Source organism: Erpetoichthys calabaricus, chromosome 12, assembly GCF_900747795.2.
Source record: "Erpetoichthys calabaricus chromosome 12, fErpCal1.3, whole genome shotgun sequence".
NCBI lineage: Eukaryota > Metazoa > Chordata > Cladistia > Polypteriformes > Polypteridae > Erpetoichthys > Erpetoichthys calabaricus.
Window position 1 is genome coordinate 36,558,383 of NC_041405.2, and position 27,500 is coordinate 36,585,882.

A 27,500-nucleotide genomic window follows, 5' to 3' on the forward strand; every position below is an offset into this window, starting at 1 on the left:
TACTTCTTAAATGTTAATGTTTTACTGTTTAATAATTTATACGCTTCTTATATGTTGTTCAAATTCTTTTATCAAAATACCACTCACAGCGCAATGCACGATAACATGGAGTGAATACACCATACGCATCCGCCCACGGCTGCCCTGCTGTGCACAGATAGGAGTTGATTCTACAATAAAATAAAATAAAGATTAAAAGAGTAAAACTATCATCACCCATAAAGCGTGTGTGTGTGTATATATGTGTATATATATATATATGTTGATATGTGGATGTGTATATGTATATATATATATATATATGTACATATGTATATATATGTGTATATGTATATATATATATATATATATATATGTTTATATGTGTGTGTGTGTATTTTATATATATAAAACACAGCAAAACTCATAACAATGACAACACAATTACATTGACAATCATGTTATGTTATTTTTAAAATGTTTCCTTTTTTTTCATAACCTCTTTAACACACTACTTCTCCGCTGCGAAGCGCGGGTATTTTGCTAGTTATATATATATATATGACAGCAACACTCATAACAATAACAACACAATTACATTGACAATCATGTTACGTTATTTTTAAAATGTTTCCTTTTCTTTTTCATAACCTCTTTAACACACTACTTCTCTGCTGCGAAGCGCGGGTATTTTGCTAGTTCTTGAATAAAAGGGCACTTGTTTTGTAATACTTGTACCTTTTGAGAAAGTGTTTATTTGATATTTGGACTTAAGTCTTCACGCATTATACACTTCATGTCTACTTTTTGTCACTTATTACTAAAATATGAAAAACGTTTCTTCTTTTAGTTATGCTTTCAGCATTTCCTGCCTCACATTTCATCCTTCATTTACACAGATCTCTGAAGACACGTATGCGCATGAAATGTACATATTCCAAATGACAATATATTATTTACCCTATACAACTCCAGGCACCTCACACACAGATAAGGAGCCTTGGCTTGAGCTGGGAGAACTTTTTGTCCAAGTTTAGCTCCATCAAGGCAGTGGATGGGATAGCAGGGTGCTAGCTGCTTTTGCTGATTGACACATTTTCAAAACAAAAGACACTGATGGAGAGATGTGAAGTACTAAGGATCTGAAATTGCTCCACTATGATCTGCAGTGCTGATTCTCCAATGGGAAGAGGGATGACTGTTGACCCAAGGAGGAAAAGGATGACTCTTGGCAGTGAATCTCCAAGAGGGAAGGGATGATTGTAAGTGGTGATTCTGGGTCACGAAGACACTAAGAAATGCACAAATGGGTCATGAGAAAAAAGTATAAGAAACACAGGCATCAAGTACTTGGAAGACGTTGGATTTCAGAAAACTTTTTGCGAGACAAGTTCTTCATACCCTAATTTCTGGGTTTCTGCAGGTTTCCTGATGTATGAGTGTTTTGTTTACTTGTTTAAAACAGCGCAGCTGCAGGGTAATGAGAGGCTCAGAGAGGTATCCTGCAAGTGGTGCCATAGACCACAGTGGTGCAAGCCTGTCAGCGGGAGCTAAAGGCTTGATGTGGTACCCTGCTGTAGAAAGAGGGGGGTTACAAGGGGCCCGAGCCTAGGTGCAGCATATAAGGGTGTCTGAACTGCAGATTAGGCGCCTCCTTGGCTGCAAGGATCCGTTAAGGTAAAGCCAAGGAGACGATAGTTTTTTAAACAGTGCACCTGGGCTCACTGTTTTAAAGGACAGTTTCCTGTCATGTTTTAAATAATCCTTTAAAACAAGGTTATTTGATTTGTTTTTATCTCCAATGAAGACCTTTTATGGATTATTTATTTATTACGGATTTGCACTGCACTCATGAACATTGTTTGAGTTGAATTGTTTTAATAAAAGCACTTTTGCACTTTATGCAGCTAACCCGTGCTTCGTGTTGTGTCCTCATCTTCCGGCTCACCCGGTTACGTTGTTGACGGTGTCAGGTTCAAGATGCTCCCAAAAGCAGTAGTGTGGAGTCGACTCGCACCATCACACCATCTCAGTTATGAACTACTAGTCTCATGGATGGTTTTGATGGGTATGTAGTCCATACATTGACTCCTGATGTTATTCTAAAAAGTGCCCCAATGAAAATAAATGGCATGCTTTCACAATACAGTATGTTCACTGTTACCACTTTAGGGATGTGCTTTTTGCTGTTTATTTTGTATGCAGAAGAAACAGTGGATGGTTCCATTTTAATTCAACAGATGGTCTTTATATCAGTATTTTTTTTGTCATACTTTGCTGCTTTGTGGCTTTTCTAGTCATAAAGCCCCTGATGAAGTTAATTGCAATATTTTATTCTTATTAGCCATAGTTTTATTAACCATGTACAGTGTTTTTATTTGTGTTCTTGCAACAAAAATGTTTTATTATTGCAATTTTACAGCAGATTAAAATTAAAATGTAGTTTTTCAATCTTTTCATATTCTGATATTCTCCAAGCATTGAGATGTTCACACTGTAGCTTATTTTCAGTTTTTTTTCCACTCAGGTTTAATCTGATCATCTTATTGAAGTTTGAACAGCAAAAATAATGTGTAACAGAAGTTTATTTTCAGATTTAGAGCACTTTTGTATGTGGTACTTAATCTGATACAGAAGTATGCGACTTGAAATGTGACCTGGTTTTGCACCCTTAAATTGGAATTGTCTGGAAATTTATATTTATTACATTGTTTGTGCACCCATAGTCATGTCTCTGTTTTGAAAATCAAAATGGATTACAGTACCAATGTAGTGTGCCAATGGAAAAAAGGTGAGGTGGAAGACTTAATAAAAATTTGGTGTTCCTGTCACCAGCCAGTACAGTCCATTTGCTACATGCTTGTGGCGCAACACATCTATCAGAAACTAAATAACTTTCTGACAGTCTTGTAGATGTGCATAGTCATAGGTAATCTGAATGTTCCATGCAACCTTCTGAATTTGTCAAATCACAGTTTTGCTTCCACACCACCAGCATCTTACTCCCACCAATCCTTGCTCCTCCCTTGTGTCCACAGGTTTCTGCATACGGATGTGACGGTGATATTGCACAAAAAGCAACAACTCCAATTTTTAATTTTCTATTTCTTTTCCTTGCCCTCATAAGCTGACAAATTAGCAGATGCCCTGCACTGAAATCAGTGTTAAGTAGAGTAATAACTGGCATGCCATTGGTATTCATGGAGCTTTATTAAGTCACTTTGATCTGATGTGGGAGTTGCAAGTATGGGCAAAAATGTATATAACAATATAATTAAAATTATCATGGTTACAGTATACATCATGGTATATATATGGGGGCGGAGTGGTGGCTCTAAGGCTAAGGAGCTGCGCTGGTATTCCGAAGGTTGCCGGTTCAAATCTCCGTCACTGCCAAAAAAGGCCACTGCTCTGCTGGGCCCTTGAGCAAGGCCCTTAACCTGTGATTGCTCCAGGGGCGCTGTACAATGGCTGACCCTGCGTTTTGACCCCAAGGGGTATGCGAAAACTACCAAATTCCTAATACAAGAAATTGTATAAGGCGAAACAAAGAACAAAAAAAAAAACAAAAAAAAAAAAAAAAAATAATCTGTTATATTTATCCAAACTGAATCCAGTTAAGTGTTTCTGTTGGCTCAACATTGTAGGTTAACAATGGGTAGTTCTACTATGTTGTTTCAGTTCATAAGGACCATTGTAATAAGCTAAAGTAATTCCTAATATCCTTATTGTGGAAAATAATAAGAAGAAATGAGCAAGACAGAAATAAGCATCTTGTACGTTCAAGATACTGACTCTCTGAAAATTTTGTTTTGTGTAGACTGTGCAGTGACAAAAGGAAAGAAGATTGACATTAAAAGCAATTATTCAAAGAGCTATTTGAAACATGTTTGTGAACATAGACAAATTTTATAAAAACAGTGGTAAATTACATCTACATTGACTGCATCAATATTCAAAATTCAGTCTTCTTAGTACAGTTGTCTTTTGCAATGTCTTCCTAATAATTTAGTAGCATACCTAATTTACTTAATTTTTTCCATTTTTAATTGATTTCTGCAACTTACTGTATATTTCAATGCGACGTAACAATTGATACTAATAAGAAAAATCTTAAAACAGATTAATACATTTCTTGGTGAAAACATTTTTAACAGCTGATCTGTACTTCACATTTGCATCATTAAACATGACTTGTGTACTTTGCTAAAGTAATTTATAGTACTAGAGCAATTTTAGATTTGCTGAGACAAAAGAAGTACTAATTTTTTAACATTATATTTATGTATTTCTGAACAGATTTTTTTTTTGCCCTGTAAATCTACCAGATTAGTTATTGCTTGTTATTGACATAAGGAATGAGACTGAATTATAGGTAAATTGATTGATAGTGTTCACTTATACAGTAATTCTAATTACTAGATATGGCAAAATATGGTAGTTTGTTTTGGCTTAGCTAGCACTATGCTAGAATCTTTTAAAGGTATGTGGCTATGTGCTTAATGCGTAATGTTAGTGTTTTGCCTGGAAAATGTTGATGGGATCCCTTAATACTATATACACACATGTACACAATACCTTTTCAGTATTGCCGGTGCAAACATTTTATAAGAAGAAATAAAATATGATTTACTGATTTACTGCATATAGGAGCAAATATATTACTAAAACTATTTCATATACATTACATAAGGAACCCATTGTGTTTCATGAAAATCTCCCACTCTATCCCCTCAACATTTTACCTGTATTACCTACATCTTGCAAGATAAATTTGTGCTGTTTTGCAGTTTTCCCATTAATTCTAGTCCATCAGTTGAAATCAGTGTTTCTGAATGTTAATGGTGGAAGTAATTTGGGTGACTGGCTACCATACTCTATCCATAATTTTGTATAACAAAGTTGTTTATTCTTGTGCTGTACTTAGATGTTCGTTGACTGAATTTAATCTTGTAATCATTATATATTAGCCTTTTTTCTCCCCCTTTCACTGATAGGTCTGTTTCTGACCAAACAATGACATTGGTAGCACATTTTCAGTACATCTGTGACAGTTTTGTTTATGAAAACTCCTACTGGTTTACAGTCCTAGATATACTTAATGTTAGCATTGTTAGCCATCTTTACCAACACATGTGCAAAGACACCCAGATCTTTCACTGTTTGCATGTTTATTTGGTACCAACTAGCCTGATTTAAAATTTTATTAAATACACTTATTGAATCTGTCACCATTTGAGCAGTGGGTTTCATGGGGCAAGCAGGTATACGCAGTAAAGCATCCATTCTGTGTTTTAATCTAATTTTATATAATCATTTTTAAAGCAACCTTATAAAGTGGTTGTGTTCAGAATGTAATGCAATAATCTGTGTCTCATTTTTAACAGAATTGCAAAAAAAATGATTTTGGCACAGATCAAGGCAAACTTATCTTCAGAGGATGATGGAACAACAGATGATGAAGACTCTGAAAAAGAAGATAATGATAAAAATGAGAAAAGCAAGACAGGTGTTGAAGTGAAAGAGGGTAGGTAATTTAATATGTTCTAGTTATTTGGCTTTCTGTTGTAGTTTTGGAACAGTTACTTAGTGTTGTCAAAATGTAGCAGTCCTGTTACATAACACAACTTTTTCTTTTTTTTCCCCAATATAAATGTCAAATTCCTGAATTTTTTAAAATTTAGTTATAGTTTACCATTGACTTTGATGCTGAAAACCACAAGAGCTACTGCAACTATTAAGAGAGATCTTTTGGAAGTAAAGGATTAAGCACTTAGTGTTGTGTTGGTAACAGTTCATGTTTGATAGACTAGACCAATAAAATTCCAGCAATAGTGTCCAGCTTCTCCTGAGGAATTCCCAAGGCATTCTGTAGTTAGTCAAGAAAATAGGCCCATCAGCCTGTTTTTTGTCTTTTATCAGTGTCTAATGCATTTTACACTTAATACAGGAGGTACAGAGAAAGAGGTTGTAATTGCAGTCCACTTCATAAGGCTCTTTTCAATCAGAGTTCTTCTCTTAATGTTCTTCTGTATTGCAAAGCTCCCCGTCATCATTCAGTGTGAGCCCGGGGCCTGATTTTGAACCATATCATTCTCTTAGTCACACTAAGAACATTCAAACATAAAGTATGAATATGCAGTTTATCCATTAAAAGAAAAGCTTAATTCCATAATACTGTCACAGTCCAATTTGATCGACCCTTAGGTGTGAACTAATCCTTGAGATGCTAGATTTCTTCCCATTGAGATAGCTGGTCTTTCTTTAATTGTAATAAGGAAAGCGTGAATGGCTCTAATGTATGCTGAAGGTTACAGAAGAGATTTACAAAGGTGTTTTTATCCTGTATAAAAGTAATGTTCTTCACCAGACCACTCCTTCTCTACACAGTCCTCCATTTTGACAGCTCCTCTTTTGTCAGCATATTACCATTTCTAAGGCAGTTCTGAAAAATGTCCTGCTAACTGTATATTGAAGGAATCTCTTTAGGTTGATGGTTTCCTTCAGTACGTGTTATTTAAATGTCGTATGTGTCCTAATGTAGCAAGAGCTGACCAACTTTTGTCCACAGATTCTCATAAATACAGTATATTCAGATTTCATATTCTTCAGTCTGGCCCTTAAAGACTGCCAGCTGGACAAAATTTATGCCTGTGCCAGCTTACAACCAAGTGTTAATTACTTAAAAAGTATTGCACCTCTCTTCAATACGACTAAAAAGGTGGCATTTGATCTTTAGTGCAATGGTTTTCTAGTACAATTGTTGTCATGTGGAACTTTGTATTTTATATTATAGTCCCCACATATTGTCTAATATAACAACATGTGCCATTCAGTTCAGGGTTTTGTTTCATAGAACGGCTATCTTGTGGACATAAGCAAAGTGACACTGATATGGGGTTAATTTGGAATTGCCAGCTTAACCAAAAAAATGGGTCTCCTGTGATGCAGAAAATGAAGGAAAATTAGAGAAGCTAAAGAAATTCATATGGATAATGTTACATTCTGCATAGACTGCTACAGTGGGATTTGAAGTGGTTATGCTAGAATGTAAGGCAGCCTTCATGACTGTGCCATCATGCAACCTGGATATATTGCTATGACGAACCACCTAGATTCAAAGCCTGAAATTCTGTTATCTTATACTGTCTGTTAACAATGATAAAACCCTACTGAATTTGCTTTTCCTCAAGTTCAGTGACAAAATTGTTCAGGAATTTCGGTGAACTCTGTGAAATGCATTGAAGTCAAAGAGGAAAGTGAAACTGAGATGGTTTTGAGTGGATTATAATGGTGCAATAGTCTTTAAAATGTCCTTGAGGACTAGGGAAGCATCTGCTATCTATGCCGGACTGATTATCGTGGCCAAAAATGCGACCTGGGCTGTGAGGCAGCAGTCCTAGCCAAAAGAATTACGGAAATAAAGGAAATTAAAATTAATAGAAATGAACCCATACCTCATCCAATTTTTTTTTATATATTCATTACTGAACGTAGTCTGTAGTGATGGCCAAGAAAAATTTTGTTCTCATGTTTTAATGCAAAATGGAGAGAAAACATTTATGATATAATAGAAGTCAATTGTGACCAATGCTGTACAGTGGGAAGTGATGTGAAAAATTTCCATGGAAATAGAAACAAATTTCAAGTTATTTATGTCCTTTAATCCATATGCCAGTTATTCTGGCATATGCTCAAAATGTGCAAAACACACACTTTTGTTTTTGCTAAAATACTGTTAAATTCATATTTCTAGAAAAATGTGTATATCAAAAACAGGAAACACATTCACATAATACCATACTTTTGAAATAGACAGGACTTTTTACCAGTTGATAAGGGGGAGAGGTGGATCATCAATTCAAAAGCACAGTATTTTGTGTTTCCGGTTTATAATATGCATTACTTTTTCTGGAAGTATCTATTTACCAGAATTTTTGCAAAAAATGAACATATTTTGCCCTTTTTAAGCATATAACTGGATAACTGACAGGTGGTAGGGGTGTTGGGCAAGAGGTTTTGAAGAGGCTGGAGTAGGCCTCAGATAGATTGCTAATAAGGACGGAATGGGGATGGCACATCCAACTTTGGCTACTATGGCTATGTGTTGTCATGTTGGCCTATTAAAGCATTCCGGGGGTTGCTGGATCAAAAAAGTTTGCTTAAGCCGGCTGGCTGTATGGCAGATTTTCAAAAATTATAATTCTACACCTGGGGAAATGTATTAAGTTTAACTTTTTATGGAGTTTGCAGATGAAGGGCTTTAATTGCATTTTCTGTTTCTAGAGTATACAATTTTCAATTGCTTATAATGGAAATATATCTCTATTATAATAAAAAAATCTTGAAACGAGACTAATCCTGTGAGGAAATGTGACTTTTTGAAGAGAATTTTTAGAAGGAAGTCCCATGAGACGGAGACTTTTACCATGAGATTCTTTCAAGTCACGCCCTACTTACAACTATTTTCAAACAAGACCACGGTCATCGGGTGCATTCCGGCACTTAACCTGGACAGACACCAATCCATTAAAGGGCTTACTTATGAACACACACACTTACGAAGATCCAGTTTAGAATCACCCATTCATCCAAATATGGCAGTGAGAAGTGAGGAAATCAAACGAATTAACGTGAAAATTGTCTATTGGTTACACGGCAGATTGATTAAATGCATATCAATAGACCATGCTAAAGTAGTTGGCGGTGATCGTGCGGAAGATGAAAACATCAACTTACGATATCCCATAGAATATATACAAGCGTTAACACCTTCCTGTCTTCCACCAGCTGAATTACTATTGAAAGAAGGATGTATCATAATGTTATTGTGTAATTTATATATAAGTGATGAACTATGCAATGGAACAAGATTAGTTATATTAAGAATTGGTCGAACAATTCTAACATGTAAAATTTTAATAGGCAATAAGATAGGTAAATGTAATACATATTCTGCGAATAACATTAGACACAAAGGGAGATCTTAATATGCCATTTGTATTAGAATGTTTACAGTGTCCCATGAGAATAGTTTTTGCTATTAACAAATTAATAGCAAATTAACAAATGGAGGGACAAACATTCGAAAAAGTCAGTTTATTTATTAGAGGGAAAGAAACAATATTCACTCACGGGCAGTTATATGTTGCATTGTCACAATGTAAATCCAAACACGGAATCAAAATTCAATGTGATCTTGAAGAAAAGTTAATTCCAAATATTGCTTTAACTGAAGTTTTAAAGTAAAAGTGAAAATAATGCATATGTAACAATTCCCATGAAAATATCAATCTCTTTAAATTGTATATCCGGTTAACCAAATCCGGGGGTTGGTGAGCGAAGCGAGCAGGGGGCAGAGCCCCCTAGTGTATTATTAAAGAAATATATTTTTCCACCTCTAAATTAATTTTTTTGTAAAAACTTTAAAATTCTGAAATACTGTATATAAAAATCATTGTTAACTTGAATACAAGAATGCATATCATACATTTCCATTTTTTAGGCTGGTGATATGGAAGGTAAAAAAATTTATACATTAGGCATAAATAGCATATTACCATAAATAGCCATAAAAGTAATTAATAGCTACTAAAGCATTAGATTTAACATAAATTAGAATGTCAAGCAAATAAGATATGTCAAGCAAATAGTTAAATAAAAAATATTAGCCATATTGCATTATTTTTAAGCCTGGAGCAGAATTACCAATTTGGGAAAGGAAGGACAGAGTAGAAAGAATATGACACACAGAAACTATAGAGAACAGAAGAAGGGGAAAAAACATGGACACCTGTGTTCAAGGTTAGGAAGCAAGGAACATAACAAGAAAGAAAAAAATGGTTCTGGTAGGCGCGTAAGAAGCCAGCTGGAACAGTGAGTCAGCAGAAATAGCAAAAGGGAGATGATGTAATGTATGGAAAGTAACATTAGTGTATTCATGTATTAACATAAATAAATATGGAGAAATATATAAGCATTAACCTTAGTGTAGATACTAATGCAAATCAAGCATGCCAAGCAAATGATTAAATAAAGGCACATGCCATATTTCTTTTTAAATTAAAACTTAGCTTTGACCACCAAATAGACTAGAAAGGGAAAATGACAAGAGGAAGCCCATAAAAGGAAGAAAGGCCTTGGCCAGTGAAAGAAATAAGCAAAAACAAGAAACTAAGAATGGACAATAGACAATGAAATACCAGAGGCCCAGCTGCAGGGGGAAGTCAAGAGATAATAAATGCTTTCTCATGAGAACTCAAGGTATTGGACAGACAAGAGCAGAGGGGAGTCAGAGAAAAAGAGCAAATGAGCTAATTTGAGCGAGGTCGGAGTGATACGAAGTGACTATATAAGTTTGGAGTCCTGAACTGTTCGGGCCTCAGCTCAATTTGGCCGTATTGGGTTGAGTCAGTGTTATTTTTATTATGGTTATTTTATTGCAATAAAACCCAAGACTCCTAATAGCCTTCATTTCAGGTAAAAAGCCTTCTGTTGACAATTTTTCGCCACGACAGTGCCTGGATTCCAAAAACTGTTTACTGTTTTCCTGGGTAGATTTAAAGCTTGATGTGAAAGAAGGTTGGATAAAGTAGCCTACTTTTAAACTGCTATAAACTATTAAAGAATAATTGTTCCCGATGCAGCAGCATGCATTAATGATTAAGTGTCCATAGTTACATTGCATAAAGAAGTCATTGGCCCCCTAACCATCCAGCTAAGGCCAAATGAGATGCATTTTACAGTAGGCTGTAAAACGGTATCTTTATTCGTGGAACATTGCAGGATTAATTTTCTGTTTGACATAAGGAATCTGAAACTTAAGCATGCATGTTGTATTCACCCCATATCTTTGCTGAAAGTGTGCTTTGTTTTGGACTGCATTTAGCTTGTAATGTATGTGTTACCTATTGTTTCTTTTTAAATTTAGGGTGTATGTGTTATGCATTGCTATTGGTTTTCTTTTGTATGTATTTATTGTCATTTTTTTTCATTTGAGGTTGATACTGTAAAAAAATATTTATTGCCCAAAGTTTGCTAAAGTAAGAATTTTCCTAGCAGAACTACAAACTGCTGTACATTATACCAAATCAAAGGTAACAAACTGAAAACCTTTCACCAATTTATTAAAAATGAAAAAAAAAAAATCAAAATTGTGGGATTTAAAATGAAATTTGTTGATGGTTTTCACCCTGTCATGTAGGAAATGGTAAGATCGTCTATTCTTAATTGACTTATGAGGATAAATACAGTATCTTTTACTGAGGTATAACAGTCTGATTAGAGATTTTCAACAAACTGAAGCTAAATGAATACAAAGTAGTATTCAGAACAAGTCAGAAATATTCAGTGCCCTCTATAATGTTTGGCTATCAGGGTGTGCTCCTAACCTCTCTCTCTCTCTGTCTCTCATATGTTAGGGACAAAGACACATTTTTCTTTGATTCATCCCTCTGCTCCTCGATTTAAAATTACAAATCAAGCAATTCAGATGTGATTAAAGTACACATTGCAAGCTTTCTTACAAAGGTATTTGCATACAGTTTGGTCACACGTGTACAAATTACAATTCTTATACATGGTACCCCCATTTCAGAACAGCATAATGTCTGGGACAAATGGAGTCACAAACAGGTGTGTTTCATTACTTCATTAGTGCTTCATAAGGCTTGCTTCTACTTACAGTAACACAAAAAAACTCAAGTTAGCTGGAGAAAAAAACAAAATCTACAGGGGTTCCAAGGCCAAAAAGAATGCCCAGCCCCCACTAGAATCTACGTAACATAAATATTGATCTTTTGGACAGATGAGACACACGCCTTCATTCCATCATGTCAAGGGGGCAGCATGGTGCCTTTATCAGTTGGTGGTGGCACTCTAGCACTGAAGAAGATAGCAGAGAATATTGCAGATTAGTACAAATTGTGGATCCCTGAAGATTGTGATAATTCTATATCCAAATAGTCAATTAAGAATACAACTAAAATGTAGCCATGAAAAAGCCTACTTAAAATAATGGGTTTTTAGCAGGTTTTTAAAATGTTCCACATTATTAGGCTGGCATATTTCTATTGATAAAGAGTTCCAGATTTTAGGTACATAACAGCAAAAAGCTATAATCTAAGGTTACGACTTGGAGTTTAGTTGGACAGGCATTCCAAAATATAGGACTTAGGAAGATTATTTAAGACTTTATAAACCATTAGTAGTATTTCAAAGTCAATTCTAAATGATACGGGTAACCAGTGTAAAGACGCTGAAACTCATTAAATGTGCTCAGATTTTCTAGTCAAGATTCTGACTGCTGCATTCTGCACTAATTGCAATCGATTGATGCCTTTCTGAAGTAGTCTTGTTAGGAGTGCATTACAGTAATCTATTCGAATAAAACCAAAAGTATGAACAAATTTTTCAGCATATTCTAATTTTTAAGAGGTCTATGCTATATTATTTAAGTTAGTTTTTTAAGGTAGCCCGACATTACAAATATTTTCGTAGATTTCAGGGATTCCTAGTAATTTGATTAGCATGTGATTTAAAGTTTATGTCAGAGTCAGTGATTACCCCTAAATTCTTTACCTCCACCTTGACTTTTAAATCTATGGGCTTTAAATCCAATCAGAAATACTGCTAAGACATTTAATCAGAGATCCAAGAACATCAGGGTCATCAAGCGCTATTTATAAATAAACTGGTGTGTTTTCTGCATAGTTGTGGTAACTCGCCTTGAGCTTTGAGATAATCTGACCTAATGGAAGCATGAAGATTGAAAAAAGCAGTGGACCTAGAATAGATCCTTGTGGTATACAATATATATTGTCATTGGTCTCCGAAGTACAATCAGCACAACTAACAAAGAATTTTCTACCTGTTACATAAGACTGAAACCATTTTAAAATGCTGCTGGAGAGTCCCACCCATTGTCTTAAGGCAATTTTTGAGAATACTGTGGTCTATAGTGTCAAATGATGCACTCAAGTCTAAGGGCCGGTTTATATGTCACACTGCCTAAAGATGGAATCCTCAAGATTTACATAAAGTACACATGCAGGTATAAACAGTACACTGCTTTCCGTGGCAGTAGCATCCACAGGCATTGTGTAAGGTATAAACCCGGCCTGAGAGAACAAAAACAGATATATATGGCCTCTGTCCACATTAACCCACAAATCATTTACTACATTATTGTGCTATGATTTGTTCTAAAACCTGTAAGAAACTTCAAGAATAGAATGTTTATTCAAGTAATCTCTTAGTTTCTTAAAAACTGCCTTTCCTAGAATTTTACTTAAGAAATGCAGGTTAGAAATTAGTCTAAAATTATCAAAGACTGAGGAGTCAAGTCTAACAACTGCACTCTTTAGACAGTCAGGGAAGAGCCCCATATCTAATGATGAGTTCACTATGTCAAGTACACTATCAATTAGGACATTGGAGACTTCTTTGGAAAAGCCTATTGGTACTGGGTCAAAGATGCAGGTGGAGGGTTTCAGTAGGTAAAGTAGATCTGCTCAACTGGGCATGCTGGGGTTCAACAGGAGTGACTGTGGGGGAATGTACTATATTAGTTCTAATAGCATTTATTTTGTTTTTTTAAAAATATAGCAAAAGCCTCACAAGTTTTTCTAGTAGTTTTTAAGAGGTATTTCAATGAGTGAGCTGGGTTTAGAAGACTACCAGCATTATCATTCCTAGTTTTAGAGAAATAGGACTGCCTTTCAAGGTGGACTATGTTGTTATGTTCTGTTATTTTTGCCCTCAGTATTTCGTAGTGGACTATCAGTTGTTTTTCTCCATTTACGCTCAGCTCTCTAGCATGTTCTCTTTAATTCAGACACTCATTTAGTCTTCCACTATATAAAGTGCTGGGAGATTTCTTAACAGTCTTTTCATGGACCACTACGTCAACTGCAGCACTCACCTTGGCATTTACATTTTCCACTTTACTGGTTACACTATTAGCATTATTGAAATAAACACTACAAGTGGACTGATTGTTTAGAATGTTAGCAATCACTGAGGCTGCAGATGTGTCAAAATAATGTTTTTTAATGATTTGCTTCTCATTAGTTGTAGTTACCAGTATTTCTACATCAAATAATGTGCAAAAATGGTCCGATATACTGATATCCACAAACTGCCTCATGTCAACTTTTAATACTTTTGAAATCACTAAATCTAGCGTGTATCCTCCTTTATGTGTGGGCTGGCTGACATACTGACTAAGATTTCTTTTGGGTCACATTGGTTATCCACGTGAAAATTAAAATCTCCTGAAATTACGAACCTCTTACAGTTAGTTACTATAGATACCAAATCTGAGAATTCCTCAAAAAAAGAGTCATTATATTTTGGAGTTCTTTAAATGGTCAATTCTCGAATAAGTACAGCAAGATAGTTGAAAGATGTGAAAGTACCAAAACTGTCATCTTTACAGTTTAGTCAGCTTAAGTAAATAAATGCTGAACCACTGCCTTTTTTACCTTGGCAAACTGAATAAACACAGCTGTAACTTAGAGGTTCTTCTTCAGTTAACACTGCCGCATTGTGAAAGCTGCGCTATGTTTCACTTAATGTAAGAAAATCACTGATAAGAACATTGATGTAAAAAGTCTTGCTGGTTAATGCTCTAGTATTTAGTAAAGCCATATTTAAGGTCTCGGAAGAGCAGGCAGCTTAGAATGGTAATGAAGTTATTAGTGTTTATGCCGCTGTTTGCAAATTTTTTTCTTTAATGTATAATCTGTTATAATTGTATTACAATTCGCATCTAAAGTTGAAATGGTAATTATTTGCAATTGTGCTGCTTTGTCCAGGTTTTTTAGTTAGAATATGGTTTGTTATTATAGTGCTAATGCAGTGCACGTCTGAAGGTGAACTCACTACAGAATTATCACAGTCTATCACAGCATTATAGAAAACATTGGGATTAAATTTACGTAGTCAAGAAGGACCGATTGCCTTTGAGATACTGTCGGAGATGAGCCTGGCGCCAAATCTGTTTAGATGCAGAACATCTCGTATGAAGAAATATGCTGTTTCTCAGAAAAGATCCCAGTTGTCCATGAAGCTGATGTTTTGTCTGTTCCAGAAGCCTATCATCCAGTTGTTCAAAGCCAACAGTCGACTGTAGGCTTCATCCGACCTTCTACCAAGGTCAAAGGACCTGAAATGTTGATTCTTACAGCCGGGGTCAGCTCCTTCATGCATTGAATTAGTGCTGCGAAGTCCGTCTTTAGAACCTCTGATTGACGATATCAAATATCGTTTATGCCTGCATGGTGTACGATGTTCTCAAAAGAAAAAAAAAAAGGAAGCGACTTGATGCCTTTCTTCTATGTGTTTGCCCTTCCACCAGTGTTTCAGTAGAAACTGATGAGCTTGCAGCAGACAGTGGAAAGTGGGCATCTCTCAGTGGTCTGCTTTATTTGATAATAAAAATTATTCACTTCTGCATTTTTATGTGAACAATGGCTGTCATAAGTAGTTCTGCCAATATTGGGTCATGTTGATTTAAGAACATACACAACTTTTTTTCATAAAATGTTGGCTGCTGCTTATTGAATGAAAATTTGAAAAACGTTCTGAATTACAAAGTGAATTATACTACATCTACTGACAGATGGTTAAGCCAAGTTTGATGAAATTAAAAAAAATGTCTTCAGTATACCTATTTTTCTAGTTTATTGAGTCTTCCTTATTTATGTGTTGTGTTGTATTTAGAAGTGTCTGACACTGGATCTGAATCTGACTTTGAGATGACAAAGAAACGGCGATTTCGACATCGTCTTCTTCGAAAAAAGCTCTCCATGAGTGAAGGTGAATCTGGAGAAGAGAAGCAGCCAAGAGAGAAAAATGAAAACCTGAAGAAGTCAAGAAAGAAAGGTAATACTACATTTAATTTAGTACACAATTACATGATCATGCAAGGACCATTTGCCTTTAATTTCTTATTTGCTGTGTCACAACATAAAATATTCATAACATTTTTGTCTATTGATTCAAATAAAGAATAACAAGAAATTAAAGATTAAATATAAACTTACAACCATCATGCCATAAATAGTGTATAAAATCATAGGGCTGGCACGACCACTTTTAAATATATATTTTAATTGATATTCTTTTTATTTTCAAATAATGACTTTAAAATTAATAAATCAAGTCCAATTTTCATTTGGTTTAAATACTGATATACCTCAGTTAGTGCTAAGCATATGTTCCTAGAACACAGAGCACTAACTAATGCTGCCCTACATTGGAACATTATTACATTTTATTAAATAGGTTAATATAAAGACTGTAGAACAATAGTGAAGCTTAATTCAATAATAGATGAAAATAAAAATATAGTTGAACAATAATGAATTGTTATTGAGCTTTTTTCCTTTTTTAATGAACTTCCACAAATAATGAAAGACCATAAATTTCAGCTTTTTGATTATGTACACATCATATTACCATGTTTTTTATATCTATAGTGTATCCATATATAATTTCTCTGGATTACATTTATAATTCAAAATTATGATCTGTGAACACAGCTGGGCGACACCTTCAGAGAATGTCACTCAAGACTAGCCTCACTGTTTATCCCCAGGCTTTCTCCAGCCATCAAAGGGCTTACAGAGAGGCACTAACTGCAGTCATATGGTAGATAGATTGAGAGAGAGAGAGAGATACTTTATTAATCCCAAATAATAGAGAGTGGACATGATAACCCAAGGATAGATAATAAACTACTTCAAGCGACATCTGACCTGAGCATCACTTCTACTGGAGACTTTGAAAAATTCCTTCACTTTTTCTGTGATAAAATTAAAAACAAATATTTCAACCAACACAAATTTATCCTACATTTATATTTTCCCTCTCTTCTCTCTCCATCAGTGTTAATTTTGCTGATAATAACTAAGATGAAATGGAAGAAAAACTAAATAAAAATGTGCCTTGGATTCTGGGTGATGGCATGATCAAAGAGAAAAAGAGAGAAGAGGAAAATTTATTTAGTGCTGTTTATGTTGTTTTGCCTATTTTTGATTATCAAATTTAATTTAGGGTCTGTGGAGGTTGAGCCAGAGCCTATGCATTTGAATGATTCATTGGAAATTAAAAAGTTAACAATTTAATGCAGAGCAGAATTTGTAGGTAGATCACCACTTTCAATAGAAATAAATCCTTAAAATGAATAAATAGAAGTAGTGGTGATAGAATGCAGAGAATTGTGAATGGCTATTTACCATGGAGTTTTCATTGGTACTGAGAATCAGCCCTTGTGTTTATGTGCATGAAAGCTTAGTAATGATTATTTTAAAAAATCATGGTAACAGTCTAATTCCTAGCATTCTGTTGCTCATACAAGTACTTATAGGCCCCAGAATTTTTAATCAACCTTTGAATGTATTCTGATGAATATACTGTAATATATATAAAATAATTTTACTGTAAAATATTTTAATTTCATTAAGCCAGCCTGTAATATAATAATATCTTGTATGTATTTATTATTAGGATAATTGCCATTTTCTGTCTGCTCAGATTTAAATGCATAGGGATAGCATTTTTACTGCCACCCAGATTATCATTACCTATGAAATTACCTGTGAAATTTATTTTTCCTGATCCCATGTGATGCCCGTTGTTTGTTCCATTTGGCAATGAGAAACAGAAACCTGGGAGCAAGTTGCCTATTTGTTCTTAAAATTGTTCTTCAGAATTTAGAAGTACTGTATTTTATATATACTAATTAGAAGCCATAAAGTATGCATTGTGTTGTACTCTCTGCTAATGAAAATAATTTGGAAACATTTTACAAATCAAAAAAGGTAAATTTCTTAAGCAACACAGTTTCAAATTCAATAAATAGAATTAATACGATTGTATACAAAACCTCAATATAGTGCTACTTCTCTCTTTTGTTGTATGTTAAAGAAAAAAAAGTCGATAAATTATTATAATAATGATAATAATAATATGTTATTTATATGGCACCTTTTGCTTGCTCAGAGCATTTTACAGAAATTCAAAATGAACAACAGGGAATATTCAATACTGGATACAAAATAATCTCTACATAAAACTCTAAGTACAGGAAACACAAAGCGTAATAAGAGAGAGTAAATCAGAATAAGAATGCAAAATACTACAAGAAAACCTTGAGCAAATAACATAATTTGAGATACAAACGCAAATCAACCTAAGGACTATGCAAACTTCTTAATTGGCAGTAGTCTAACTGAAAATTACCCCTTGTTTATCAGTCTGTGAGGCAGCAGTGCTATTTATTGTCACCATATCATATCCAAAAGAGATATATTAGGAAAATCAGGCTGCCTTATTCATTGTTGCTTGCTTTAATTTGTCATGCTGCATGATAAATATGCAATGCTTAACGCATGCATTAATGCACACATTTATTAGTGTATATCTTAATGTGATTGCATTTCCTATGTATTTAATAATAAGTGTTTCCAAATGTTTCTCTTAAACAAATTGTTGCTGATATCTCAGGCTATTTTTTTCTTTGTGTATACAAAAGATTCTCTAATTCTTCTCTTTCAGGGATTTCCTCCACTAAGGTGTCTCTTAATGTGTGGATTTACTTGATGTCAAAGGTCACTCCAGTATAGTGATAATATACAACTGATAATTTGTAGGCGATTAGACAAAGGTTCAAAATCACATTTAAAGGTCAGAGAGACAGTACGCATAGACCAGTGAATTGTTAGAAAACCAGGTGTAAAAGCCAGCAACTCTAAAGATCTCTGAAGCAGAAGCTAAGTCAATAACCAGAAGTTTGATTTGATAACATCGAGAGTTTGCTTAAAAACAAGTCACATCTGAAAACGTGACTGGGCACAAGATTGCATTAGAGACATGTTAAGTGAGACCCTGTGGTTCTGTTAAAGCTAAGGTGTGCAATAATGCTAATAAAAAAGAAAGACGTTGAGAAAAAAAGATCCCATTCATATGCAAAGTGAGTTTTGGAAAAGCACATTTGATGATGAGTGTTATTTGTTTTATTTTCTTTGCTTCAGTGAGTAGTGATGATTCTGCAGATTCTGATTTTGAGGAGTCTGGCATAAGTGAAGTGATTTCTGATTCTGATGGTGATGAGGACAAGCGACCTAGAACAAGGTATTTGTTGTTTAGTATTTATTTTTCTGTTATTTATATTTCTGTTTCTACTTCTGAATATTTAAATTTCATACAATGCAACGTACTTGTCCTTTCTTTACAGAGCAGAACAGCTGAAGTCCAAGTTATTAATTATCATTGCAGATCCTTATATTTAGCAATTTATCTGTATGGCTTTGGTCTCACTACATCTTATCAAACTTTTATCATCTTGTTTCTGCTCTGTGCCCACTCTATATACATTGTCAAAATGCATGTATTTCTTCAGTATGTGGTCATGTTATTCTTAAGCTGATGTCAAACTACATGCCTTTTTCAGTAATTTTCAATCGGAGCCTTGATTTACATTTGTATTTACTGGTACAGACAATAAGGAAAAAGAGATATCTATATTATAAGTGCATTGAAATGTGTGGGTATTTTGAAGAACTCAGTTCTAATTATGGATACCAGTCTAGATTAACTGATATAAAATATTAATGTAATACAAAAATAAACAAAATTGAATTGAACTGAGTTGAATTGAAGTGTAAAATTGATCAGGTTTTACTTTGTCTTAATTTGGGTTCCTATGTGTGTTTTAAGACTTGACAACCAGTGAATGTTCAATGCATGCAACGTAGCCACATGGAATAAAGAAAAAGGCTATTTTTGGGCCGTTGTGTTTGTAATACTATGGAAAAATGGAAAAGGACAGACTGAGACTCTGGGTGCCTGTCAAAATGCAGCAAGCTAACAATGCTTTCAAGATTTAGACTTGGAGTTGCTGGGTTTGACAATGCTCTTTGTTTTGTGAAGTTGTGTAGTGTGTCACCAGCCTTACTTGATACATTTTTGTAGTTTCCTCAGTGGTGCTACTTACAAAAGTGCTAACCAAAATATTTTTCTACATAAATATGATTAAAACATGTAAATTGTTTTCAGATGAAAATGTGTTATGTATTTAAAAAAATTCTACAGGATACAATACAGTAGGGGTGAAGAAGAAGCACACTTGGAGGAAATACTTTACAGCCCCAAGTTACATGATAGAGACATCTGTTCTTAGCTGCAGTCACCGTACGAATTAAAGGGAAGTGGAAGTACTCTCTGAAAATTAAAGATGTCAGAATTTTCACTCAAAACCAGGACTGTGATTCCGTACTCTACCTTGTCCTATGCTCTTTAGAATAGTATAGTTAAGCACTGTCACAGTTTTTAAATACAGTAGAAGAGTCCAGCCTATGTGAAATTGAAATAGACGTAGATGGTTAAACCTGAACATATGTACTTTCTCCAAACTGGCATATTCTTTTACAGGTGTGAGGACATCATGGCCAGTGTCTGCAGCACCTGGCACAGTACAGGAACCACGAAATTCAGTTCATCACAAAGCATACTTGTGTACAAACCCATGCTTACCCGCAGTGTTCTAGTTTAGAGACACCAATTAATTTAATATACATGTCTTTAAGATGTACACTGAAAAGCTGTAATGTGTATAGAAAACCCAAATTAGCAAAAGGAGAAATGTGAACGTGACACAGCTGGTGGCAGTGCTTGTTTTCAAACCCAGTTTCCATGACCTGTTAAACAGCAGCAGCACAAATCAATGCACCACCTTACTGTATTCACAAACTTTCTAGCACCTCTGTAAAATGCAGATAATGAATGAACTGTTTAAAAAGTATATAGAAATTAAGCAATTAAGCCAGAATCTGATTGCTGGTTTTGTAAGCCAAAAAGTTTCTGGTTGTCAGAGTCACTGTTAAAATGTTGAATGTATTTGTTACTAGATCTGCAAAGAAAGCAGGGGCTGAAGAAAAGCAACGCAGTTATCAGCAGAAGAAGAAAAGGAGACGTATTAAAGTTCAGGAGGACTCTTCAAGCAATGCTCAGGTAATGAATTTAAAAGCACCTTTCAAAAGATCTTTATTGCCTTGTTTGACATACCACATATTTTCTCCACCTCTACACTTATTTCATCTGTACACACATTTCAGCTCATATTCAGAAGGAGTGCATACTAAGTAGTCTTGTTGGAAATCAGACTTTATTTTTAGCAGATCTCATTGCCAAATGTATAATTTCATTTATTCTTTAAAAATTGCTTAAACTATATATTAGAATACTGCCAATACTGATGCGCTGAGCAAGAAAGGACAGAGCCGGTTATACTACCTTAGAAGGCTGGCGTCCTTCAACATCTGCAATAAGATGCTGCAGATGTTCTATCAGACAGTTGTGGCGAGCGCCCTCTTCTACGCAGTGGTGTGCTGGGGAGGCAGCATTAAGAGGAAAGACGCCTCACGTCTGGACAAACTGGTGAGGAAGGCAAGCTCTATAGTTGGCATGGAGCTGGACAGTTTAACATCTGTGGCAGAGCGAAGGGCGCTCAGCAGGCTCCTATCGATTATGGAGAATCCACTGCATCCACTTAATAGTATCATCTCCAGACAGAAGAGCAGCTTCAGCGACAGACTGCTGTCACTGTCCTGCTCCACTGACAGATTGAGGAGATTGTTCCTCCCCCAAACTATGCGACTCTTTAATTCCATCTGGGGGGGTAAACGTTAACATTTAACATTATACATAGTTTTTGTCTGTTTTTCACCTGCATTATTATCATTCTTTAATTTAATATTATTTATTGTATCAGTATGCTGCTGCTGAAGAATGTGAATTTCCCATTGGGATTAATAAAGTATCTATCTATCTATCTATCTATCTATCTATCTATCTATCTATCTATCTATCTATCTATCTATCTATCTATCTATCTGTCTATCTGTCTATCTGTCTATCTATCTATCTATCTATCTATCTATCTATCTATCTATCTATCTATCTATCTCAGAGATGCTCAATCCTGGTTCTTAAAGGGCAAGGTGGTTGGAGATTTTTATACTAGTTAATTTACATTTGTCTTACATTTCAATTAAACACCTGTTATTTAAATATGTATACCTTTATTGTGTCATTCAATATTGTTCTTGTATTAATGTTGTATTTTTTTCCAGTTTTGTTTGTTTTTGTATAAGCCTTTGCTTGCTAATAATCATGCAAGTAAATCTGGTAGAAAAATAGCTTCTACTGTTCACCGTTCATTATTATTATTTCACCAGAGTCTGCCCTTTAAGTACTTCTAATTAATCTTCTTGTTTGATAGTCCAGTTTTTTAATACTTCTGTTCTGTTCTTAGAAATACGCTGTAATTTGCATTTTGCCTTTGTGTTTATTTTTTAACTCAAGTCTTTTTTCATTCTTTTCTTTAGAATCTGTTTTTTAGTGCAGTTTGTTTCCTTAATTGTGTAACAACTGTTGTTAAACTGTATACTAGGGCTGAGTATTAGCACTGATCTCCCGATTCAATTTGATAATGATTTTATCTTAGTTCAACGAATGTGCTCTATTATATTTGAAGTGCTGGTTTTTTTTTTAATAGAGATTACTTAACTAGCATAGAGAACATAAACGTAATGCATTAAAAAAGTAATAATGATGCTTAATACTGGATAGGTTCTCTCAATTGACATTAACTATTTTATTTAACTAAACAAAATAATGTTTGACAGCACAGTAACAGTGCATGGGATCAGAAACAATTTTCAAAAACATAAAAGTTCTTCAAATGAGAAACCCATTGTTATAAATAGCTATGCTCATGTCTTAAAACAGTCTAACATTTTTGTGCAAGAAAAGTAGCTGGTCTGTGTGTTCTGGCAAGGAGTGCAGTAAGAAACATCACCAGCTAAAGAAAAAACCCTCTCAGTAGGGACACTGGTCCCAGGTACACAAAGATAGTGCTTTGCTTGGCTTGTCGGGACAAAAAGGGGCTACTGGCTCTGGTACATAGGCTGTCCTAAGGAGATCCTCCAGTGCAGAGGACACTTTTAAACTTTTTGGGGTAGATGGGACAATATCACCCACTTTGGCAGGACTACGGGGCTGATCTGTTGTTTAGGTGTAATCCCTCCAGTCCAACAAAACTGTCAGATTATTGCTGCTAAGAGATAAAATGACAAGAACTAAAAACAAAAATGATGTGCAAATGATGAGGCAATTCACAAGCATATAGTCCCATTTGAGTGCATTTTAAGAAAATATTTTGCTTGTTATTGCTTAAATTGGCAAAGACAATTTTCAGTAACACTTTATTTGAAGGTCATGTACATAAGAGATTTAATGTATGCATAAGCACAGAATTACTTTTAAGAAGCAATACCTGATTAGTAATGAACTGTTAACATCATCCATCCATCCATCCATTTTCCAACCCGCTGAATCCGAACACAGGGTCACGGGGGTCTGCTGGAGCCAATCCCAGCCAACACAGGGCACAAGGCAGGAACAAATCCCGGGCAGGGTGCCAACCCACCGCAGGACACACACAAACACACCCACACACCATGCATACACTAGGGCCAATGTAGAATCGCCAATCCACCTAACCAGCATGTCTTTGGACTGTGGGAGGAAACCGGAGCGCCCGGAGGAAACCCACGCAGACACGGGGAGAACATGCAAACTCCACGCAGGGAGGACCCGGGAAGCGAACCCGGGTCCCCAGGTCTTCCAACTGCGAGGCAGCAGTGCTACCCACTGCGCCACCGTGCCGCCCCTGTTAACATCAGTATTTGCAAATGTGTAACAAAATATCATTACTCTTGAGAAGAAAAAACTTATTCACAGCACTGCACTCCTTCAAAATTCACCATGATTTAACAATCATATGTATCACCACAATAGGGTCACGTAATATGTGTTGGGGTTATGGGGTCCTTGTTTTAATACATCATCTACAAAATAATCAAATACTGCTTCTTAAATAACTAATGTTATTCAGTACCTATTCTTGTGTTATTTGTCTCGATTCAAATTCCCATGTTGGATATTTAAATTAATCTTGAATTAATCAAAATTAAAGATACAGCAGAAAGTCGTGTCTTTCTAAAATTCTACAGTCTTGCACATATCTTTTGCTCATGTGTAGCAGTTGCATTAATCAGTCTTGAAAATGTGTCCTCATGGTTTTCCTCAGACAGAAAAGGAAGCGTTTTAAAATGAGGATCTAGAGCTGATGCTATATATAGTGCATCCTTAAGTTCTGCATATCTTAAGAGAACAAACAAAAATGTCAACTCGATATAATAAGATGCACACCCTTTCAATTTGCTTTTTAATTAATTTTATTCCTGTGCACTTTGGGTGAAATCAGAGCTGCTGCCATGGATGGCTGTTTTACCAAAAATCTTTCTAGCTACTCCATTGCGCTATTCCATTGCATGGCCACATCAATTTCAAGTTTGTGTGATGCCAAGTCTAATAAATGTTACTTCTCTTTAAGCATGTGGCTTGCTCTGCTCTACTCGCATTTCCTGTCATCTTACATTTTGTTGTAGACACGGAACACACATGAAATATATGTATTCCAAATAACGATATTTTATTTACCCTACACAACTCCAGACATCTCACATCCAGAAAAAGAGACTTGAATTGGTATAACTTTGTGTTCATCTTCAGCTGTTGGTGGGGGGATGGGATAGCCGACTGCTTGCTGCTTGTGCTGTTCAACACATTTGTAAAACAAAAACGCTGATTAAGAGGTGTGAAGGAATTTATGGTGGCCCAGCATTACAACTGTTTTCGTAGGCATCAGGGATTTTAGTGTTAATGACACTCTTTGCATTCACTCTAGGCATGCTAAAAAAAATTCTCCATAGGCGGTCTTTCACTGGAAAAACTCTGATGTCATGCATTGGTCAGATGGTGATATTGCATTCTTTACATACATTGCAAAGTACACAGTAAACAGGAATCATGTCTAAATGTTCCAACGATAATCTTTATACTTAGATTGCATTGAAGTTTACCATCTATATTAAGTCAGTTAGTTTATTTAAGGTACTTCATATGTTTGAGGTAGCCATGGCACAATTCCAATTACATTGTCACTTGATGGCAATCTTGGTGATTAAGAGGAAGTTCATTAAGACTGAAATCTGTAAATATTTTTTATATTCCAATGTCTCTTCCAGTGAGTTGGCACTGCTCATAGCTGGAGAAATAATAATAATAATTCATTACATTTATATAGCGCTTTTCTCAGTACTCAAAGCGCTATCCACACAGGGAGGAACCGGGAAGCGAACCCACAATCTTCCACAGTCTCCTTACTGCAAAGCAGCAGCACTACCACTGCGCCACCTGTGAGGTATTCAGCATATATTGTAGTTAGTTAGAAACTGAAAACTTATTATTTAGTTTAATTTTACTGTCTATACATGTCTTCCCTTTGTAGTTTGTTCACAGTCTGCACTTGAGCTTTTCATGTGAAACACCAAGCAAAAGCACAATATTTTAGAAGGACTAAGAAGTTATCTTGAAAGTAGCAGTCCAGTTTAATAGGCAGTTACAAATTGGCCTAGTGCAAGTGTGGGTATCTGTGTGAGTTGACCCTTTGGTGGACTGACATCTTATCTATGGTTGGTTCCTGCCCTACCATATCAGGATAGTCCCTGACACCACCACATAATTATGTGAAAGATAATGTGAATGACTGTTAAGAGATTAGAAATATTAAGCTGTTCACTGTGAATGCTCCTAAATAAAGTGTGAAGCTTGAATTTTCTTCCTCAAAAATGTATGCAGACCTATTTATCCATTATTTTTAATAAGTTTTCCTAAATACTCTCAAAAGTCGTACAAAAAGTTAATTTAACATCTCTGTTAATCTGTAATGATTTACTTTATATTTGTTTAAATGTATAATTTCTGTTAAGGCTCTTGTGCTGGCAAAGAAATTTGCAGTTAATTTTTTTTTTTTTTTTTTTACACCACTTAACTTTTTTTTTATTAGATCTGCTGTAGTTGATCGGAAAACCTTTTTATTTTAACATATGTCTTAGTAAGTCATGTTTTATTCCTAAATACTGTTCAGGTCAATGTTTGACTCTGTTTTTTGAAAAATGGCAGAAATTACATTATAGAGTAATTAAAATCTTATCATCTTCGATTGAGTATTCAGTCCAGTGATGACGAAACCTTTTGGGCTCAGCGTGTCAAAAATTCGGAAAATGCCTAACTTGACACTGCTGGTGTGTCATCCTGCTAAACAAAACAGAAATATTTCTTTACATATACATTTATTTAAAAAAAATACAGCCCAATCATGTGTGGTGCTTTGTATTATAAAAGTAGAAAAAAAAAATCAGTGATTTACAACTGAGAAATGATAATGAGCATTGATAATTGGGATTCAAAAAGTGCACTAAAATATTACCCTACTTTTAATAATAATTTTGAATTAAACTGAAAAAAAAGATCAATATTTTTTGTTGCTGAGTTTTAATAGATAAGTCTGAAATTAATTATAGGTACTTTGTGCACGTGAAGCCCAAGCAAGCAGCACTAACTTCATCTGTCAGTCAGTTTCTCTTTTTTTTCCCCATTTTAATGTAGTTTAGTACTGAGAATAAGGTCTCACAAAAGTATAATGTGGAATATAAACCAGTTTTAGGAGGGAATAAGAGGAACAGTTGAGAGAAATGTAAAACAGTACACGTTTAGAAATTAAGATTACTTGCCCTTTGCAGAACTGTAACCTTGAGGTTAATAACATCCTTACTTCTGCAGCAGTGTTGTTTATGGAAGCTCTGAACCGCACAGTAACAAAACATTATGGGAATACCCATATCTCTTACACAAACACTGATTGTGCGCTTATTTTGGAGACTGTAGTTGCAGATCTTGTACTTGCCACCATTAAAATGAGCTTCCGGTGCAGTGGTTAGAAGTCAACTTAATTGTTCAGCTGCCATGATGAAAGATATTGTGCTGATATGGATGGTGAGAATCCATTTTAAGCTCTGGGTTGTGTAGGGTCTCACATTTCTTAATATTTTTGTTTGTTCACTTTCTTTAGTAACGCGGTTCTTGGTGAACGCTGGTTCACCATCACTGATTTAGTCTCTTTCTTATAAGTCATCATTTTTTATGTCTATATGACTAAACCCTTGCAATTATCACCATACTATAGCTAATACACAGTTTAATACCTAGTATGAAATATTTGAAATATAGTCAATGTACAATTACTGTTCATAGTAAAGCTGCATTTTTCTTGAATATATATGATACTAGCAAAATACCCGCGCTTCGCAGCAGAGAAGTAGTGTGTTAAAGAGGTTATGTAAACATATATATATACATAAACATATATACTTATATACATATCTACATATACACATATCTACATATATACATATATATATATATATATATATATATATACATATAGACATCCACATATATATACATATATCAACATATATATACACATACATATACACACATACATACATACACACATATATATATATATATATATATATATACAGTAT

The 27,500-nt window shown here is 34.9% G+C and overlaps 1 protein-coding gene across 3 annotated transcripts in view; it reads left to right on the top strand.

Annotated features, from left to right (window-relative positions):
• The window catches only part of atrx (ATRX chromatin remodeler), a 387,366-nt gene that overhangs the window by 199,963 nt on the left and 159,903 nt on the right, over window positions 1-27,500 (top strand). For all 3 annotated transcript variants that reach the window (XM_051934359.1, XM_051934358.1, XM_051934360.1), the window contains 4 exons: window positions 5,367-5,506; window positions 15,703-15,864; window positions 19,017-19,116; window positions 20,892-20,994. In XM_051934359.1, the coding sequence (XP_051790319.1) occupies window positions 5,367-5,506; window positions 15,703-15,864; window positions 19,017-19,116; window positions 20,892-20,994 (505 nt within the window). The remainder of the gene's footprint in view (window positions 1-5,366; window positions 5,507-15,702; window positions 15,865-19,016; window positions 19,117-20,891; window positions 20,995-27,500) is intronic.